At 40.7% G+C, this 21,348-nt stretch overlaps 1 protein-coding gene across 4 annotated transcripts; it reads left to right on the forward strand.

Moving 5' to 3' along the window:
• Positions 1–749: 749 nt before the first annotated feature.
• Positions 750–21,043, forward strand: LOC125430456 (interleukin-1 receptor-like 2). Of its 4 annotated transcripts, XM_048492359.1 has the most exons (14): positions 750–883; positions 1,142–1,173; positions 1,691–1,725; positions 2,023–2,243; positions 4,849–4,912; positions 8,139–8,397; positions 10,125–10,311; positions 11,540–11,702; positions 14,605–14,670; positions 16,390–16,513; positions 17,045–17,181; positions 19,056–19,205; positions 19,974–20,123; positions 20,635–21,043. In XM_048492359.1, the coding sequence occupies exons 5-14, from the start codon at positions 4,855–4,857 to the stop codon at positions 21,021–21,023; spliced, it is 1,683 nt and encodes a 560-aa protein (XP_048348316.1). In that variant the 5' UTR covers positions 750–883; positions 1,142–1,173; positions 1,691–1,725; positions 2,023–2,243; positions 4,849–4,854; the 3' UTR covers positions 21,024–21,043. The 4 variants fall into 4 exon arrangements, with proteins under 4 accessions (XP_048348316.1, XP_048348315.1, XP_048348318.1 ...); XM_048492358.1 differs by lacking the exon at positions 1,691–1,725; XM_048492360.1 differs by lacking the exon at positions 1,142–1,173 and having other exon boundaries at positions 837–883.
• Positions 21,044–21,348: the final 305 nt, after the last annotated feature.

Below are 21,348 nucleotides of genomic sequence, written 5' to 3' on the forward strand. Positions count from 1 at the left end.
TGCAGTATTTCTGTGTTCTTTTATTTTTTTGGGAGGGGGGGCAGTCTTTGAAGCATTGATTATATGAGGAGTATAAAATATGGCACGGGGCTATGAGGCATTGAAGCATCAATTCAACACAGAACTAAAAAAAGGGAAAAATCACAAAATGGCTGTCAGGAGTAATTTGGAAGGGATGAGTATAGACCAGTGTCAGTGGCTTTGCTTTGAAGCAACCGTGCAACTCTTCCAACGGGTGAATCACGACCCTAGGTGGGTTTACTCAGAAGCAAGCCCCATTGTCAGCAACTGAGCTTACTCTCAGGTAAAGGATCATGCTTTAGTTCTTCCCATGAAAATCAGTGGGGTTTAACAGTGCTTCCCCCCCCCCCCACATGACGCACTCTGTGCGCACGTGCCCACAAAGAGGGCTCTGAGTGCCACCTCTGGCACCTGTGCCATAGGTTCGCCACCACCGGTATAGACATACATCCTTGTAAAGAGGAGATTGAAAATGTTTTAGAAACATTTTGGGGGATTTGTGTGGAAAGGGCCATAGTCTGGGACGGTGATACGTCAAACATAATGGCTAACTCAGGCCTGAGTAGAGAGTGTATTATGATTTGTTAGAAGTTCAGTGTTGCAAGTATGAATCATTTATATTTGAGATCTTCCGCATCTGAGTACATCCCACTTTGGCTTAATGCTTTCATTAGCTTCCTCCCACATAATCTCCAGGTGCGGTTTTCTCCTCACCACTTCCTGTCAATCTAGACAGAGGAACTTATTCGAGCTGGTCTTGCTTCCCAGGCTGTCGTTTCATTGTGATCAGTTGATACTGATTGCACCTGCCTTGACTTCTCATAAACTACAGAAGATCTAGGAAATAAGTTGTGATCACTTGGTAAGTTCCTCCCTGCTTCACTCATTCCTGCAATGATCTAGTTGTGGCAGCTGTTCAGTCCATTTAAGATGTGGCTCAGTAAAACACAGCTATGTGGACTGGGCCAAGCATTCTGCTGGGTACTATTGAGATTGTAGAGCTACTGGACTTAAGAGGGATGGAATAAGGAAGTAGAAATTCTATAGTGCTTTACACAAAACTTTTTAAAGTCCCTTTTCTTCGGTATACAATAGCTTTCTGAATGCTCCTTTCTCTTAGATTACAAGAAAACTGGAATTTGAAAGTGGACAGTAAGTACATGAAGCAATGTTTTATTTTGCATAGATTTGTTGTTCCAGGATCAGAGGCTGTTTGGTTTCTGTTGTGTTCTTGTTCCATGGTCACAGACACTTCTTTTTCTGTTGTTCCCCTGTCTGTCTTCAGACTAGGTAACTGTTTTTTACTAACCAAAATATTCCTAATCCTAAAAGGATAATTGAACCTCCCAACTGGTTTGGTCTCTCAAGTGGTCTGGAATCGCTGATTCTGACCCCAATTTGTACGTTATGTGGCATTTCATGTATGAAGGCATACCAGCTACTAAAGTTTTAACATCTCCTTTCACAAGGTCCTTTGTTCAGTTTCTTTACAGAACAAACATCTGTGCTCAGTCCCAAAAGATTTATGCATGTTAAATGTGAGATAATTATTCCACACAGCTGTAAAATCCTTGCAGACTTCACCCTTCTTTGAAGGCAAAAACTGGTCGAACCTGTAAGGAGCTATTGCAGTAATTTCTGTCTGTTGTTTTTCACTTCTGTCTTGTAGGATGCTGACGGAACCTGTTCCAGCAAATACATTAGGTGGGAAAAGTTGTACATCAGAGATTTAGATTGGGTCTGTTATTACAGCTGGTTCCACATGGTCCAGAGGACCATATCCTGATCAATCTGGCTATGTTGTGTAGAACTGTGTATTGCCAGGCAGATTTTTTGCCATACAGACATATTTTAAAAAGTATCCCTCCTTCCACTCCTTTAACAATTGTAAAAGGTGAAGAAAATTATGAGCATTTTACGATATAAGTACACTACATGGATATTTGAAGATATTAAGTCTTTTATTTATTTATTACATTTTCCCCCACCAATCTCCTGAAGGACTCAGGACACCTTACAAATAGATCCATTCAAGGAAAAAAACACTGAAGAAACACAAACCTATTCAAAAAGGTTTTTTAAACCCGAACCTCTACTTTGCATGGATTACTGTTTATAGGACGTCAACTTTAATTTAAATTTTTCCTGGAAGGAATCATCATGAAATGCTGCAGAGTTTTTGAATCTGTTCAGCTGTTTATTCCCACCATTGCAATATCCAGGTTTGTGATATTTACTTCATGATTTGTAAGGCTATAATAGTTCACTAAGTTAAAAATGTAATACGGAATATGTGAATGTATGTATAGATAATATTCTTATTAATAATGGACTTGTTCTTGTGACCTGCCCTGTCAGTGAATGTAGAGGTTGAGTCTGGTCAGCTTTTCATTCAGTTTCAATTTCCATCCTTATGAAGGAAATCTGAAGTGTCCCATTCCTACAAGTCCATGCAGGTCCCATGCTTCCATAGCCTTTGTGGTAGTCAAAGGGTTAACCTAGGAATATTTCTCTAGAAAGAAGAATTTTGATATCATTGCAGTTCACAACATCATATTTTTCATTATCTGGGAGACATGAATGCTCTGAGTTGGTATAGCACTGTTGAGATATATGGGTTTTCCCCCACCAGCTCATTATAGGGGAACTATCTATATATATAAAAAGCTAACAGTGACTTTGTTAGTCATGCCCTAACGCTGAAATGGCTGGACGGATTGCCCCCCAATTTTCACATGATGTTCCTCCCTGTTGCGGGCAGGTAATCGGACCTTCAAATCACCAAAAGTCCATACATGAGCCAGGTAAAATGTCTTTTTCCTGGCGCACCAGGCCATGAAGCTGGCTGTGTTCAACTGTCACCCTTAGAATGTTTGTGTAGCATGTCTGTGGCCTGAGGGGTTGGTATGCCCTTAGAATGTTCGTGCAGATGGCCAGACATGAGCAGTGAAACAGTAAATAGGTAACACTGTTAGGTAATACGAGTGGAAGTGAAACACATACACACTTTGCCGTGTGAGATGTCAGGTGGGTTCCCCCCCTCACAAACAGGTAACTTTCACTCTCTGTGCCTCACCCACTGCTACCACACAACACATATACTCTCATACACATCCAGCTCATCCTCACACACCTCACTCTGCCCTCCCTCACATCCAACCACCACTTACCCACTTCCTCACCCATATTCACCACAGCTCTCTTTTACTAAAAGCGAGCTGGAGTTTGCCTTTTTCTTCTAAGAAAATCCACGGCGTGGGGGCGAACCAACACTACTGCCTCCGCTTCTTTTGCACGTGGCCCTTTAAGAACCCAGGGAGCTGGCCCCGATCTGAGCGCCTCACCACCCTGCCTCTGCTGCCTGACTGGGATAGCCTACTTGCCCCAGTTCTGCCTTACCCAAGCCAGGACTGTGCGTGTCAACCACCCTCATGGACAGTTGGATTCGCACTCTGGACAGTTCCGTTGTGGAATGGAAAGGGTTACCTTATACTAAAAAAACAAGACACCACCATATAGCAATGTGAATTGAAAAGGGAAAGAGGGATTCCATTTGACCACTCCAAAAGGCTATGCTGCGGATCATTGGACCTGCATGGACATCTGTGTGGATTGCAGACTGTGATGAGAAAGACAATTGCCACAGCAAAGCGTGGCCAGGCCCCGCTAGTATTATCATAAGCTTGTATCAAAACCAGAATTAAAAAAAAAACTGTGACAAAACCAGAAAGAAAATGAAATGGTTATCCATCAGATACAAATACAAATCCATCAGATACAAATAAACTCTATACCTTGTCTTACAGAACAGGTATAGAACCTTAATGCTGAATTAATCTGCAGTCACTTCCTGGACATTTTTTGTATAGAAAGGAAGTAGTAGCCATCTTAGGGGACCAGGAAGGTTTGAGTTTAAAAAAAAACTTATGGGTGGAGAGGAATCTCCAGGTGACCCCAAGCAGAATGCAGTTAAAACCGATGATAGGCCAAGCGATTCCAGACATACAGGCATTTTTCTGCTCGGTGGCAATTTTGGAAAAATTAGTATCCAAATTTTAAAAAAAACCTGATTCATGGGAGAGAATCCTCAGGGGCCGCTGGGCAGAATGCAGTTAAAACCGCTGTGATAGCCCATTCCAGAGATAACAGGTGGTTTTATCTGCGGTGGCCATTTTAGTATCGGGACTTTTTTCTACAGTGAAAGCACACTGCTTTCCCTTCCTTTGAACAACACAGAGTCACATTTTTATCTTTCAGTAGGACAGAGTATATCTGTGAAAATAAACAAATCAGAAAAACACTAATAGACAGTTTTAAATTAAAAGTTAAGCCAATAAGAAAAATCAAGCTGTAACTGCAAGTTGACCAGAAATAACTGCATTAGCCCATGTTAAAGAAACTGCAAGTTAACCAGAAATAACTATATTAGTCCATGTTAAAGAATGAACTTCGTTTTTTAAATCGCTCATGCTGAAAAGAGGGGAATTATTATACTGAATTTTTAAAAGAACTGTTATATTGATAATGTACATGTGTACTGATAATGGGCTGCACTGGGGCTTCTTGGTTTTCTGAATGATCAAGGGGATATTTTACAAAGGAGCAGTACCTTCCTTCATACTAAAGAGATAGGATTTGACTTCATTTCTGACAAGTTCTTGAAAGCTTTTAATTTACATCTCATATTTACTGTATTCTGTGGGGGAGTCCAAACTAATGAAAAATAAAGGCTTGTTAATGATGAGCAGTGTAAAAAACATGCGCTATATGTATCAAATTGAAATAGGGCGGCATAACTGACACCTTTCTTCTCTTTCTCTTGGGTAGTGAACCATGAAATCTACATTTTGGCTTTCTGTTACATTAACTTTATTTTGTTTGGTCACATCAGGTAAGTGGTACCTTTCAAACAGCTGAAATAATAACCCTTTCTGGAAAAGTTTCCAATTATTCCAAGAGAGAAAGATTAGATAGTTGTAAAACATATCGCGTTATCTTTTTTGATTAAATGACCGGATGGTTTAGCCCTGTGCATCTAATATGTGCATAGTTTATGGTGCTGTGTGTGGAGACAAGTTTGGGGTTTTTGCAATTGCCTTTTAAAAAGAACTTTAAAAAAATATTGTGGAGTACATATCCGGACATTTAGTTAATTTATGGGAGTGACCTTTTGAATTATATTTTTGTAACCCCAATCCTGCAGTAAGTGCATCTGATTTGAATGTGCAGGCACTTTTTAGGGCATAGTCCTGGTTCAGTCAAAATTCATGAGATACAATCTTATGATCAGGTCTAAACTTGAGAATATTGGAATGCTTTATCTTTGCATGCAAATCATGATTAACATCAACTGCCACTGGTCACTTGTCTTCTGTAAATAGGTTGGGTTTCAAAACACAAAGATTTTCCATAATTGAAACTCCTACGATAGAGTACCTACATTATGGCTAACTTGCTTTTATTTTGATTTGCACCAATAGCTGTTCTTGTCCTCCTGTACTACATTTTTAATACACCCATGTGAAAAGCAGAGGAGGAATGAAAGAAAAATCACCTGCTTGCTGTTTCTGGTGTCAAGTTGATTTCACATAATTCTGAATGGGTGCTCTGAGCTGTAGTCTGAGGAGAGATGATCATAGGGACAACAGACTCCTTGAATATGAATGGGTTATTTTAGAAAGGTTATTTAGGAAACGTTACTTATTTAATGAACCACGCTGACTGCACGGTTATTAAACTTGAAAGTAATAGAAGAACTGAAACTACCAAATTATTTAGTGGAGGAAAAACAATGCAGCAGAGTTATAAAAAGAACTTATCCTTTAATAAAGTTCTAAGTATAAAAAGTCAGGCTACAAACATATATTTACAAAAAGAGGAAGACAAAAATAGTCATGTGCTACAAAGCACCGGCAAGCAAACAAGCTTATACAAATAAGCAAACAAGGAAAAAATACAACAGCACAGCATACAATAATACAGCATTAGGATGAGAGCAAAGCATAAGCATAAGCATTTTTATTGTCATTGTGCAAGCACCACGAAATTTACAGCAGCATTCCTCGATGCACACAATTTCAGACTCACACATCATCCTCACTTTCCCTTCCTCCACCCATCCCTACACAGCCCCAAACACATCAATGGGTTTATTTAGCATGTACCACAGCTCTGGAGTAGAAGCTGTCTCTAAGCCTCTTGTCCTAGTTTTGAGGGCCCTGTATCGGCTCTGCCTGATGGTAACAGTTCAAAGAGAGAGGTGCTGGATGAGACGGGTCCTCAGAATATTTTGGGCTTTTATTTGTAGGCTTTGGGAATTATAGAGTTCTCTTCCAAAGGAGGAGAGAGGGCAGCCGATAACTTTGTGCAGTAGTGATCACCCTTGAGCTTCTATCTATCTGCCACTGTGCAACTGGAGAACCATACACAGATGCAGTAGGTTAAGACACTCTATAGCCAGCAGCTGCAGCACGAAGTTCTCCATCCAGTTGTTGCTTCCTTTAAAAGTCTTCCAGATAATACAGTCTTTGCTGGGCTTTTCTTAACCAATCACACAGTCTGTACCAGGTCAAGTCCTCTTTAATCATAACGCCCAGAAATTTAAAACTGGCCACCCGCTCTACTTGATCTCCATTTATAGTCAAGGGCTGAATTTCTGAGCTATTCCTCCTATAGTCCACTATAAGCTCCTTTGTCTTGTTGGTGTTAAGAACCAGGTTATTTTCCCTGCACCATGAGAGCAGTCGGTCCACCTCATTCCGATATTCCGAAAAGGGTAGAGCTAGAGGAAAGGAGAGATAAGGAGCATGGAAAAGCCACACCATAATATGCAGCATTGAAGGTCACCCTCAATTAACCAATTAACTACCCAGCTGCCCTGCATTAACATTCAGCAACCAAATAGTGCAACTATCTTGCTCCTGCAATTACTTACACAAGAAATGCCAAATATCCTAATAGAAAGTGGAGCCAGAATATCCAGCAGGTTGCATTGGCTGTTTCAAATATTGCTTGAGCTGTGCTGAGAAGAGAAAAAGTGCTGTAGATATTATCATGCAAGGGTGAATGTGCCCTTTATACATGGTATCCAATGAAAATATACATTTACTATGTAGACAACACTGAATGTAATTGAAAACTGAAACTACCTTACACTGAGTCATACCATTGATCCAAGAAAATTAGTATTGTCTACTGTGACTGGTGTAGCTTTCCAGGGTCTCAGGAAGTGTTGTTTCATACCATCTTCTATGTCAGTGGTTCTCAACCTTCCTAATGCCGCGACCCTTTAATACAGTTCCTCATGTTGTGGTGACCCCCCAGTCCTAACGTTTATCCATTTTACAGATGGAGAACACTGATGCAGAGAGTCTTAGGTGACCCCTGTGAAAGGGTCGTTCGACCCCCAAAGGGGTCCCGATCCCCAAGTTGAGAACCACTGCTTTATGTGATCTTTTAGAGATGCCAAAGATTGACTGTGTCAAGCAGATACTGCCACTGAGCTGCCCTAATTCTTTTAAATTCAATAAAAGCATAAAAAAATGAAGTGCCTTTTTAGCTTGATGGATACTACGCTGGTTATAAATTCCAGGAGCTTAGAAAGAAAGGGCAATACTTTTATTCCAAATCCTGAGATTTTAAAGCTTCTATCTAGATTTTTAAAACAAAAAGACAGTTACCCCTATTTTGCTTGTTAAAGTGGTTGAGTTTATTGGCGAAGTGAGTGTCAAGAACCCTGCAGTAAAAAGCCTGCAGTTTTCAAAATCTAGACAACTTTTTGTCATTTTCAGAATAGCAAGAGCAGCCATGTATCCAAAGTAATTGGATTGCAGTGCTTCTATGAAGATGGCTTTTGAGGAAATATAGCAGTTGAGGAAAGCTGACAGACTTCTTAACTCAAGGAACATCTCTGGAATAAGAACAGGCAGTGTGAGGTGCCCCACTGTGAGGTGCCCCATAAGGTGCCCCAACCATGAAAGAAAGTCAGTCTGTGTTGAGGCTGTGCCCCTGTATGCATCTGATTGCATCCTGTTGATAACACTGGCTACTTCAAGTTGTTTTCTCCTGGAAGATTAAAGTAAATCTCATCTTACTTCACTTTCTCCCCCTCTCTGCAGAGAACTGTACTGTGCAGGATGATGACATGTATAACACTCACTTGGAAACGGTCATAGTGGGACGACCTGTGGTGATTGATTGTTATTGGGACAAAAAACTTCATCTTAATCAGAAGTCCTATAATCTGAGCTGGTATAGAAATGGAAATGAAGAACCCATAACTAAAATAACAGATTCAAGAATACATCAAGACGATAACAAGCTTTGGTTTCTTTCTGCAAAATTTCAAGATTCTGGACTCTACACCTGTGTTGTGTGGTGAGGACTCACTTTTATCTGTGCAGCTTTTGGGAAGGAGGTAGCCTTTGGTTTACCAATGAGAATGTCCATGTCAAAGAGAGACACATACAATTTTCAGAGCTGCTTGGGAATGGATTTAACAGTGTGTGTCGGTACTGTGTCAGTACTGTATTATTTGCAGAGGTTTGGTTGTCTTTTCCCAACACATGTGTTTAGGGATATATGCAGGTGTTTCAGAACTGCCTATAAGAAGCTCAATTGTTCCTCTTTGGAGTTCTTAACCTTTCAGTTATAAATTCTTGCAAAAGAATCTTGAATTTCTCAGGGTCTTATTCAAAATTCTCAAATATGCTATTGTTTTTCATTGGCTGAAATAGTTGCTTAAAGGCCAAAGGAGTTTGAATAAAATGTATAGATTCTTCATCCCTTATTACTAACCAAATACTGATTCCTTCACTTCCTGTGAATTGAGGTATTAAGCAAAATGGTACATCTTTCAACCACAGTTGGCTCGTTTCCCTCTTGGAAACTGATTCAATTAGAATCAGGATTCACTTAAACTGATGCTTCAGCTTAAAGAATGGCATTAGGTGAATGATTTACATACCAGTTAGGTATGTGTTAAGTGCTATCAAGTTACTTCTGATTTATGGTGACCACATGAATTAATGATTTCCATTAATTTTGCACAGGTTTGCAATTCTGCGCCAGCTGGGAGCAGAAACGAAAGACTGTAGAGCTACTTTAGGGAAATCAGTCCAAACTGCTTGTTTACTGTTCAAAGTGAATGTACCTATATTACTATTTTCCTGTTCTGATGCTTAGAACTTCTTTAGAATTAGCTAGAAAAGAAAGAGCAATAGAAGTTCATATTTCTGGAATCAGCATGTGGGTGTGAATTCCAATGGAGTGAAAATATATTTTTGGTTGGGAAGAACATAGACCTGTGGATACTTGTGGATAAAAGTTGAAACCATTTTAACAAAACTTTTAAAATGTCATTATGTATTTATAAAAATATAAAATTGATGGAAAGTTGGGTAGGAAATTTTTAAAATATGATTAGGTGTATGAGCATCAGACGATCCACTTTGTTATTTAATCTTTTGAATTGAAGTGAGGTACAGTACAATCTTGTTTTGATGTCATGCTCCACAAGGAGTATATCAAAGTCTAATCAAGCTGATTGTAGAAGTGTTGGTTTCATGCATATATGAGGGATGTCAAGTTGTTATGAGGTTTTGGCAGTTAAGTCCTATGGAATAACTGGGAATATGCAGAGGCTAGAGCAGTCTGAGGCTAGAAATGTTCTACCCATATTGATATACATAATCATCACAAGTGGTTTTCTCTAGCTGAAGGAGTCTTTCACTGGTATAGGAGATTTTTCAGGCCTCTTACACTGCGGGAAAACATTTTCCTTATGCTGGAGGAAAGTGCTGTCCTTAGCAGAGTAGATCAATGGCATTCAACCCAACATTGTACTACAAATTCCTTGATGCCCATAGAACTCCCAGTTACAAAATATTAGAAAAATAAAGGCTCAGAGTGTGTGATATATTACCTAAAAAGAATGCTGCTATCAGAATTGAGTAAACTGTTCTGCTATACCTTTGGAGGCATTATCAGTTATTATTCTTTTATAGATTATTGAAGGAGTATTATGATTATCCCTTTCTTCTGTAATTTGTTCATGTCTCTGTTCTTTAAAAAGTATTTTCACCTACTCTTTTTTTCTGTTACAGGGAGTCAGCAAGATGTTACAAAAGTATTGTGAGAGTTGAAGTTTCCAGTAACACTGATGTCCAGTGTTTTCATGATGAACTTTATAATAAAGCAGAGCTACCAATAGGATCAAATGGAGTGATTGTGTGCCCTGCCTTGGACAGTTTAAAAGACTATAGGAATGCTTTGTCCATTCGTTGGTATAAGGTAGAGATCTAATGGCATTTCCCCCTTTGTGGTATTTAACTCCAGTTCTGTTCTAACATTTTAAAATGCTAGAAAAGTCTGTTAGCAGTTGCAATATCTGTAGGATTATGATGAGTATGTGGAGTTCCAAATATATGGTTCACTTGAAATTGTAACATAGGAGAGATTTTTCAGAAGAGTTTTGGTGACCTGCCCTATGACTGACATGAGATTTAAACTAGAGACTTCTATAGTATGCCAGTTGGAAATATGTTCTATAGCCCCTGTAGTGATTTTGAGACTCAGTAGATAGCCCTGTTCATATGTTACAGTGGACATAGATAAATCCTAAATGTCTGTGCATGCATCTATTTGTAAGAAAGAACAAATGTGTATTCACAAATGAAACTGGGGACCAGTACCTGAATAAATGTATAATTTAAACATGTTCAGTTGTACATGTAATGTGTGCTCAGCATACATATGAAGAAAAATCAAGTGTATCACATACATGTATTGTATATGCACTCACTATAACTTGTGAATGGGGGTGTAATTGAACTGATTCATGCCTAGCCCTATAAATGTCAGGTAAATAAATCATTATCATTACTATTGGAAAGCCATTGTGGTGTAATGATCAAAGCATCAGATTTGGATTAGAGTCACATCCTCCCTCAGCTGTGAAGAGTGGTGGTCTTGGGCTATTCACTCTGTTCTTCAACCTAGCTCGCACTGTTCTTCTTCACAGAATGTAGTCAGGTTATTTTGCCAGGGAAAAACTCACATGAAATGGATTTTCAGATCTCTAATATGCTGTATTCATCTGAAGAGGCATTTTGTCAATTAAGAGCAGACTGCGCTATTAAAATGGCACTGAAGCACACTGGATAGACCTTTGTGGCTCCTGTTTGTAGGCAATAGGGAAGGAGGTGACAGATGATCCTCTACTCAGTGTCACTGATTATGTCCAGCAACGCCAACATGATTGGGTGTAAGCTCTTGGCCACTATGGCCTCCAGAACAGCAGCCTATTAGTAATTTTCTCAGAAAGTGACAAGACTAATCCAACTATTATCCACTATAAATGGGAATTGTCTTGTTTTTTTTATTTCCATTCTTTGGTAGATCATAAGAAGGATTTGTCTAGGATTAAACAGAAGTCTGTAGGAAGCATCTTGTGGCTCAGTTGAGTGTACTCTGCTTACATGCTGTGTGTGATGAAACAGAACTACCTGTTTGCACTTAGGAATGTAAACAGCTGGATGGGGAACGATTTGCTTTCCATAGCAACGATTTTATAATAAACAATATTAATTCAAATGATTCTGGAATGTACCAGTGCAAAGCAACGTACATTTATGAGGGGAATATATATAACATTTCAAGAAGCATTTTGGTAACAGCTGTAGGTAAGTGAATGCATTTTGTTAGTTCTCTAGTAAAGTAATGTTTTGTCACCAGTACTCCCAGGCATTGAATTGGACCCAGCGGAGCAGTTTCATAGATGGAAGGATTTAACCCCCTCCCACTGTGGCTGAAAATACAACCCCCATGCTTCTCCTGGAGCACAATTACAGGAAACAATTTGGGCTGCAACAGGAGTGGGAGGCAAGAATGTTATGCTGCATGGGCAGAAATCTTCCCAACCACAGAAATCCTCCTTAGACCCAAGTCATAGGCCCATTATACATGGGATGCTTGCCTCAGAGCTTTTCACTGCACAGTGGCTTGTAATGGGGTCTCCTCACATTTCTCCATTTACACACAAGGAGGCACTCACTCCTGCCAAACAGATTTTCTGCAGAGAACTCTCTCGGGCCTCTGCTTCTCCTGGTTCTCTTCTCCACCCACTAACTCAGCCTTAAAGGCACAGATCTCATCACATCCGGTAGTGCCAAGATTTGACTGGATTTGTAAAAACTTTTAAAATACTGTTATATCAGTATTTCTGTCAATGCTGTTATATCAATATTGTAGCCCTTCCCAAAAATAATCTCTGCCCCCCCAAATGAAGGAGGCAAAGCAGTTCTTCACAAGTTGCTGAAGAAGGAGACCTAGACCTGATATCCTCTCCATCTCGTCTTCACACCCACACACATAAACTTCTGCAGGAGAAGAGATAGGCTTCTTTTCAAATAAAGGCGTGTTTGAAATAAAATTATAAAAAGCCCTCCTGATCATTGGGGAAAGCAGAAGTAGAGTGGGTGGTGGAGCCAAAAAGATACCCTGCTTGTCCTGTTTCTTGGAAAAGCCCTCTCTATTGTTATATTGAGGAACAGGAAGGAGCCAGCAACATGGAAGGTGAGGGGGAGATGGGAACAGCATGGATAGCAATGGAGTGGGAAGGGTGGGAACTAGGTAGGTTGGCCATGGGCAGAAAGAACCAGTCCAGGCCAAAGCTGTGCTCACTAGCAAATCTGCTTGCTTGTGGCAAAGCAAATTAAAATTTGTGCTAGAAGTGGTCTCACTTGCCATGGAAAGACTGAAGAGTGAAAGTGGGGCTCGAGGAAATACATCTGATCTGTACAAGTAATTTTTTCAATGATTAGTGATGGAAAGTGCTATCAAGTCACAGCTGAGTTATGGTGACCCTGTGAGGTTTTCAAGGCAAGAGAAGTCTGGAGGTGGTTTGCCATTACATTCCTCCACATGGGCTGAGAGAGTTCTGAGAGAACTGCGACTGGCCCAAGGTCACCCAGCAGGCTTTACGCGAAGGAATGGGGAATGAACCCAGTTCTCCATATTAAAGTCTGCTGCTCCTAACCACTACACCAGGCAGACTCTCTTTTTAATCAATGCCCAATGGTATTTTCAAGGTGCACAAGTTGAAGTTTGTAACTTCAAATCTCATAATACTCTTATCATTCCTAATATCACCACTGAACAATGTTTTATGCTTTAGTGGGTCAACTGAAAATATTATTAATGCAGCACTAAGTGGAAGTATTTTAAAATCAAATCCATATTTTGTTCAATGAGCCTTCTTAAATTCTATTTGCAAATATAAAAATGTCATCTTCTAATTTTAACTTGCTTGTGAAAACTATCACTGCTGATCCATTTTGGAATGCATCAGTGAAAGGGGTGTTTGGTGGGGACGCCATTAACAATGCCAAATTCATTGAGTTGGTGTTTATTTGGCCTGTTGAGATTGTTGGTTGGTTGCAAGTAAACGTCAGGTTTATATTTTCTTTTCTTTTATTCGTACGGGAAGGGTGGAGGGCTTTTTTTTAAAAAAGTTGAAACCCTTTCTCTTTGGTTCCTGCCATCTTGTTCAAGCAAATTTTGGTTGTTAGCTAAATGACCAGGGTGGAGGGAGAACACTTGAAAAATAGTCTTGCACATAAGTTCCAGTAGGAACCACCAGCAGAGAGCAGTCAAGAATTCTTTCTAGGAGAGCTTAGGTTTGCTACCATGGAAAGCAAGATAACTAATTGACAAGTGGCTTGCTGAGGCAAGCAGTCCTTGGTGGCTTTCCCCCCCACACCTTTGTGGCTGCTGAGGGAAACTGAAAGGGGAAATGTCACAAAGGTGTGGGGGGGGAAAGCCACCAAGGACTGCTTGCCTCAGCAAGCCACTTGTGTGTCTGATCCTGTTCCGTATAAGGCAGAGAATAAGGTGTGTTTTCTCTATATGCAAAGAAATGTGCCACGGAATGCCTCCTTCATGCATTACTCTTTTCTCCCTTCCTTGGGGACAGCTTTGATACTGCCACATCCATGTGTTGCACAATAAGCCTTCTGTCCTGACTCAGTACACAAATAGAGTAGTCAGATTCATATTTGTTGCTTCCCTGTCAGACCTACCTCAAGAAACTATGTGAATTGGCACGTCACATTTGTTTATATTTCTGATCGCCTGGAACATTTTTGGCACTACTTTTGCCACTGTTGTGCCATTGCAAATGATGTTTACTTTGGAGGTTTTTTTGGTCAACAAACTGGTACTCTCACAACTCTAAGTTTGTGGGCTATGTCAGTATGGCTGTACTGACTTTTCCCAACCCTGTGTGAAAGATGCAAATCATTCTATAATAAGATAATGTAGTATGCAAAAGACAAGGATGTTATTGTCTGTTAAAATCCTATGAATATGGGCATTTTGCAAGCTTTAATTTTTTTTTAATTACCGTACTCTCATTTTCCCATCTGTTTTACTTGGATACAGTAATGACCTAGAGTGTTTGTTGCAAGGTTTACTGAGTGAGTGCATATTATGTGCTCTGAGATGTTGTGCTATTATATATGTTACCTGATTTTTGACATGTTTTAAAAGGCATGTTTTAAAAATGCTACCTTTTATTTTTATTAGCAAGTCCAAAGAGGAAAAGAACTACAATTCTATACCCAAGAAACAACACAATTGAAGCTGAACTGGGTAAATCTCTGTTGCACTCTCTGTATTTTATTTTCAGTCAATTTAGATCTATCTGTCTATAGATAAATGATGACTGTGAGGAAAACTGACAAAAAAATATCACCTCTTGGGCTTCCAGATACTTTTAGGCCCCTCCCGCACACACAGAATAATGCACTTTCAATCCACTTTCAGAGGACTTTGTTGGATTTTACTGTGCAGAATAGCAAAATCCACTTTCAAACAATTGTGACAGTGGATTGAAAGGGCATTATTCTGCATGTGCGAAAGAGACCATAGTCTTGTCTAGTTAAATTGTAGTCTTATAACTCAATCCAGACCTTGGAGCATTGCTGCTGTGCCACTGGGCTTCCGGATGGTGCAAGGAGGCAGGAGTAGCCAGAGAATCCCCGGCTGCCTGAAAGCCCCCCATAAGGGAAAACAGAGTCTATCTTCACTGCTGCTAGCATTTCCAGGACCAAAGCCTAATGGGAACCAACTAATCCCCGGAATGCTCCCAGCTGCGTCAGCTTCTATGTTAGACTGGTACAGCTGAGGAAGCGGCAGCCAGAAACAAGTCAGCCACCATAGAGCTCTGTGGCTGTTGTCTGCCTCCCTGTTTACCCTCCTGGTGGGTGGGAGGGCAAACACATCAGCACAAGCCCACTGTGCTGCTGGCAGGTGCTAGACAGCCAGGCCAAAGTCAAGACAGACAACAAGCAAAGCATAGTCAAAACAATCCAGAGTCAGGACAGGCCATAGGCAAAGGCTTGGTCACCACAGTCCACAGTCAAGGCACAGGCAGGAGATCAGGTAGACAGAGAGCTGGAGGTCAGAGGAAGACCAAGCATATGGAGCTTACCAAGAAGTGCACTCATTGCACCCAGGCAGAGCCAAGCCCAAGACAGGGCTAGGATTCTGCAAGGACTCAGTCCTCTCAGATGCCTCCATTTGGCAGAGCCTTCTGCCATACCCAGCAGCAATGTGAGCACTTCTCCTTTTACTCTGTAACTGTAGCCTCTGCCTTCGCCTCCTTTGTGCAGCTGCCTTGTTACTTGGCTGGTCTGAGATTCCTGATGGCTCTCCCTACTTCACAGCATCAGGTTCTGCCTTGGCTTGCAGGGAAGGGCTTGGAGCTGGCTTTGCTGTTTGTATCTCCTTGTGAGGAGCCAGCTCTGATTCCACAGCGCCCTCACTTCTCAGTACCATCTCTTGCTCTAAAAAAAATGGGTCTACTTCAGTTTCTCTTCCTTCCCCCTTTCTCACCTTCACACTGAGTTAATTGGCAGCAACACACAAAACTTCCACATTCAAGCAATTCAGGGACTTAAAGGCAATTTTCTCTGGTCAGTTCACACAAGATGTAGGCATGACATACAAACAGGATGGAAAACTGGTGGCCAACTCCACCATATGCCTGTGATTTTATTTTATTTATTTGATTTTATTTCTAGCTTGATGATGCAGACATGGTGGCATTCTGCCATCCCATTATCACTTTCCACAAGGATATGGGAAGGCATCTCCAACAGTAAATATCTCTAATTTCTCAGGGACCTGAAAATAGACAGGGAGGAAGCCATAGTAAACTTTATCTTATGCACAGCCATTGTACCTCACCAGTTAGTCAAAGGAAATTGTGTGTTTCAGCTAGCAGGGACATAGTATCTTAGGGAAGGGTGGCATGTCTCATTCCATTGTACAACTGTATGTTAAAGGCCTTTCAATTTTTCTTTTTAGGATCCAATGTGTTTGTAGAATGCAATGTGTCAACTTTCAGAGACAGCGTTATTTCTATAGCCTGGAAGGTCAATAATACACTTGTTGATGATCTGTTTAAGGGCAGAATTCAAGAGGGGATCGAGTAAGTATTTATAGGTATATTTTATGTGAATAATACAGGTAAAGATCTTGCCTGTTTTCTTTGTTTAATGAGTGCTAATTTCATGGTGGATAAAAACAGATCTTGACATCTACAATTTAGAACAGCTTCGGTAGATGCTAATAGTTACTGTTCTGACAACCACCTTGGATTTCCGCTTATTAAATAATAGTGTTTCACATTCAGGACTCTTTATATAATGTATGTAGACTAAACATTAATTTTTAATGCTCTCAGAAACCCCAGATTTTCTTGAAAGATCAGTAATGACAGTCCGTCTTCTCTGACAAATAACTTCCTGCCCACCTGAAGATTTCATGGGCAATAGTGACGTCCAGCAGACTTTTAAACTATGTGTGAATGTACCATAAAACATTTTCCAGAGTCCAGAAATTCTGATGCTTAGGGGTTCTGCAGAATTGATGTAGTTGTTGTTGCCTGGTGTCAGAAAGTGTAAATCCTATCAACATGTTGTCGTGTGGATCTTCACTATGGTATTTACATTTTGGACAGAAAAGATAATAATCTGACAGAAGAGTGGCTTTCTGTAGTGCCTCTGAACATCACAGAACTAAAACAAGAAGATTATGGCGAGCGGTTTGTCTGCCATGCTGGTGAAGTAGCAGCGTACATCTCAGTGCAACCTCCAAGTATGTCATTCACTTTTTGTCAGTAATATATTTTGTGCAAAGTATTTTAAAAAAGGAAAAGAAAACTGATTTAAAAAGGAATGCAGAAACAACAGGTTTTTCAAACTGAAATGTTTTATGAAAAAGTAGTAGACATCTGTGAAACTTTGGTGCTAGAGGAAGGGTTGGAACAGAGGAAGGAAAAGAGATTATCCTTACTTTTATTATTATTATTTGTTATTAAAAACAAAAAAAAGATAAGTAGGGAAAAGATAAGAAAAGGAGAGAAAGACTAATGAAAAAGAACAAAGAACAGGGGGAGGGGAGGCTTTTCCCAAGAGCTCACTCATGCTACTGATTCTAGATTTTTTCAGAACTGGTGTGTGGGGGGTGGTGGTGGTGGTGTCTGAATCCAGAACTCTGTAGTCCACTTGTCAAATTTTACGGTCCCCAGTGTCTTGGGAGGTGAGAGCAAAGAAAAGCTTGCTCTGCAGCCAGCAAAATGGCTTCTATCAGCAATGTGTAGTGTGGGAGCACTTGGAGGCTCAATCCATTCCATTGGAAGTCCACTGCTGTTACTGTAAATCAAACTGCTGCTGCTGAACTTTAAAGCCTTACATGATCTGGGACCAAAATTCCTGAAGGATACCTATGCCTTTAGGAATCTATCCAACCACTATAGTAATCTTTGGAAGTCTTGCTTGAGTGCTACTATGGTCTGAGATTAGATGTTGGCAATCGGGGGTAGGCTCTTGACATCTGAGGACAGGAGAATGAGCTCGAGGGTGCAGAAAGACAACAGAGACAGCCACCTTGTGTGGAATAAAATTTGGCCACAGCCTGTTTATTGGTATGCTGGCTGAAGGAAGCAGAGGTGCAGCATAGGGGATCGATCCAGCACATAGGCAGCATGTATCCGGTCTGCTGTCCCCCAGTGACCACTGGGAAACATGTCTGCTGTCCCCCAGTAATAACCTTCCCCCAACCCAATGCATGGGGGAAAAACCAACACCAGGAGCAGCAATATAGTGGGCATCATCTGGCCTCTGGCTTCTGGCTGAACTCCCCTTGCTGCCAGGGGGCACAAGCCATCCACAGCCCCTGCCTGGGCATATGGTACACATGCTTGCTACCACCCCCAGGCCTCTTATGGAGGCCCCCACCAAAAGGGGAGGCCTGGCATGCAGGTTCTTCCTCCCCTGAATGGATCAGTGCCCATGCACAACCTGCCAGGCTGTGACGGAATGTAAATAACAACAAAACCCAACCAACAATTGGGCAACACTACAAGGTTGAAAAATGAGGGAGTGTGGGCAGGAGAAGCTGTTGTAGCCTGATCGGAAGAGAGGCATGGGAAGGTCCGGCCTGCCTTTATAAGGTTGTGGCCCTGCCTCCACCACCCACATGCTCGCGCTGGCAGCAGAATGGCCTTGCCTGCTGGGCTGGACACTGGTGCTGAGCCTACCCTTCTCCCTGCCTACTCCCAGGCAGCAGTGGCAGCCAAGGTAATTCTCAACCGCACTTTCTTGGTTGTGCTGCCAAAACTCATGAACTCTTTCTCCAGGGAGATTGGTCTATGGCTATGCCCTTCTGTTGCCATCTTCTGCCAGTGGGGGAAGACTTGTTTTGTTTCATTTGGTATTTGTTCAATAATCCCCTCCTTCCTTCCAAATGTTTTGTAACTTTTGATTTGTATGCATTTTAGTTCTGGTTTTAATTGTCTCAGTGATGGGTTTGGGGCTGGTTTTATTTTATTGTGTTTAGTTTGTTAGACACCTAGGTGGCCTTTCTGAGGGCTGAAAGGCAGAATACATGTTTGTAAAATAAAACAATTGTTTCCCTGCTTTGGTGATGCATAATTGACATCACTTTCTATTATTTTTGTTTGTTTCTAGGTGCAGCTATACATTATACTGGATACATGGCTGGAGGTCTTGCTGCAGTGGTATTAATCACAGCTGTTCTTGTACTAATCTATATGTTGTTCAAGATTGACATCATACTTTGGTATCGAAAGTCATGCCATCCATTTCTTAATAAAAAAGGTAATTCCATATTACTTTTTGAATTACCGTATCTGTAACCAGATGCAAAGAAGAAGAAAACAACAGCAAATAAAATAGCAGAAGCACTGACTAGTTTTATGTTATGGGAATTATGTGACAGATGCTGTTTGTGTCACTTTTCTATCACTTTATTTGAATACTACAAATTTTGTAGGCAGGACCCTCATTCTACCTGCAGGGACTGGCGATGCTGGCTTTAGAAGTAAACCCATGGCCAATCCCTCAACTGCAGTCTCCACACCTCAAAACATTGTTTCAGCCACTGACATGGGAAGCGAATATAAGGAATTCCTGCAACCCTGACCCTAAATCAGGATGATTACTAATCCACTTAAACATATTATTCAAGAAGAGAAGAAGAGTTTGGAACTATATCCCATCTTTCTCTCCTGTAAGGAGACTCAAGGTGGCTTACAAGCTCCTTTCCCTTCCTCTCCCCACAACAGACACCTTGTGAGGTAGGTGGGGCTGAGAGAGTTCCAAAGAACTGTGACTAGCCCAAGATCACCCAGCAGGAATGTAGGAGTGTGGAAACACATCTGGTTCACCAGATAAGCCTTTGCCACTCAGGTGGAGGAGGGGGGAATCAAACCTGGTTCTCCAGGTTAGAATCCACCTGCTCTTAACCACTATACCACAAGCTCCATTGACTGGTCTTGGGTAGCTTAAAAAGAGGACATGGTATGTGCTATACTTGAAATATGAAATTGTTTAGTTCTGCAAGTCACTGTGGTTTGTACTGCTCAGTTGCAGATGGGAAGATTTATGATGCATATGTGTTGTCCCCAAAAACCCACAACCCAGATCAATTTGTTCTAAAAGTACTTCCTGAGGTTTTGGAGAACCAGTGTGGGTACACTCTATTTATATTTGGTAGGGATGACTTACCAGGAAAAGGTAATACCTGAATATTTATTTTTAAAACAAAACACATAATTTTATCTTTGTCTTTTATCCTTGAAATATCAACCATCTTAAACGTGCATTTGGGGCATAATCCAGGGGCTCAGACATACAAAATTGATTTTTTAACAGCAAATCAGTGAACTACTGTTCAAACTTTGGAAAGGTACATACTACCCCAATTTTAAAAAATAGTCTTGCAATTGGTACCTTATATCTAAACTGTTACTTAATTCAGGTGAGATTAATCACCAGCTATGCATTATATAGATGAAAATGTTATAACTGGATCTACATTAACATTAATAATGCTTTCTAGATGGTAAATCAATATTTCAAATCCCTGGACCCCTGTACCAAATTTCTGAAAGCACAAACGATTAGGGGTTAATTATTTCTCTAGCAGCTCTTACTATAGTGTTCATACTTGTTATAGTAGATGACTGTTTTGCTGGATTTATTATTCTCTTGAAATTTTAATACATTTGTTTCTTCTAATTTGCAGCTCTGGTCACCATTATTGATGAAACTATCAAGCAAAGCAGAAGGCTGATAATTATATTAAAATCAGAATCACCAAGCTACCAATTATTAGAAGAGGCTCCAGAGCAGCAGATAGCTCTATACAATGCTCTTGTGCATGATGGAATAAAAGTAATCCTTATTGAAATGGATAAAATCAAGGATTACAGTAACATGCCAGAATCCATTCAATACATTAAGCGAAAACATGGAGCCATCAGATGGAAAGGGGACTTCATGAAGAGCCAATCTTATTCTGCAAGTACCAAATTCTGGAAAAAGGTCAGGTATCAAATGCCACTAGGACATCAGATCTCCACAGAAATACCTTTGGTGGAAACATTGTTTGATACAAGCCAAACAATAAAATGATCCTTGTGTCACATTCACAACTCTTGGTGCACTTGCTTTGAAAGATTATTTTGATAAATGTCCACAAAGAACACCCTGGGATGGACTTCCATGTTTTTATATTTGCTACTTAACCTCGAGGAGCCCCATGGCGTAGAGTGGCAAGCTGCTCACAACCTGAGTTTGATCCCAGAGGAAGTTGGTTTCAGGCAGCCAGCTCAGGGTTGATTCAGCCTTGAGTCAACTCAGCCTTCCATCCTTCTGAGGAGGGTAAAATGAGTACCCAGCTTTCTGAGGGTAAAATGTATAGGTGACTGCAGAAGGCAATGGCAAACCACCCTGTAAA

This window comes from Sphaerodactylus townsendi, linkage group LG04, assembly GCF_021028975.2.
Source record: "Sphaerodactylus townsendi isolate TG3544 linkage group LG04, MPM_Stown_v2.3, whole genome shotgun sequence".
In the NCBI taxonomy this organism is placed as follows: domain Eukaryota; kingdom Metazoa; phylum Chordata; class Lepidosauria; order Squamata; family Sphaerodactylidae; genus Sphaerodactylus; species Sphaerodactylus townsendi.

What these genes read in the sequence shown, in the direction of transcription:
- LOC125430456 (XM_048492359.1), top strand. Translation starts at nt 4,855, where the DNA reads ATGAAATCTACATTTTGGCTTTCTGTTACATTAACTTTATTTTGTTTG. An exon ending in TGTCCATTCGTTGGTATAAG is followed by an intron (nt 10,312 to 11,539) that starts GTAGAGATCTAA and finishes GTTTGCACTTAG; the next exon opens with GAATGTAAACAGCTGGATGG. An exon ending in AGAATTCAAGAGGGGATCGA is followed by an intron (nt 16,514 to 17,044) that starts GTAAGTATTTAT and finishes CATTTTGGACAG; the next exon opens with AAAAGATAATAATCTGACAG.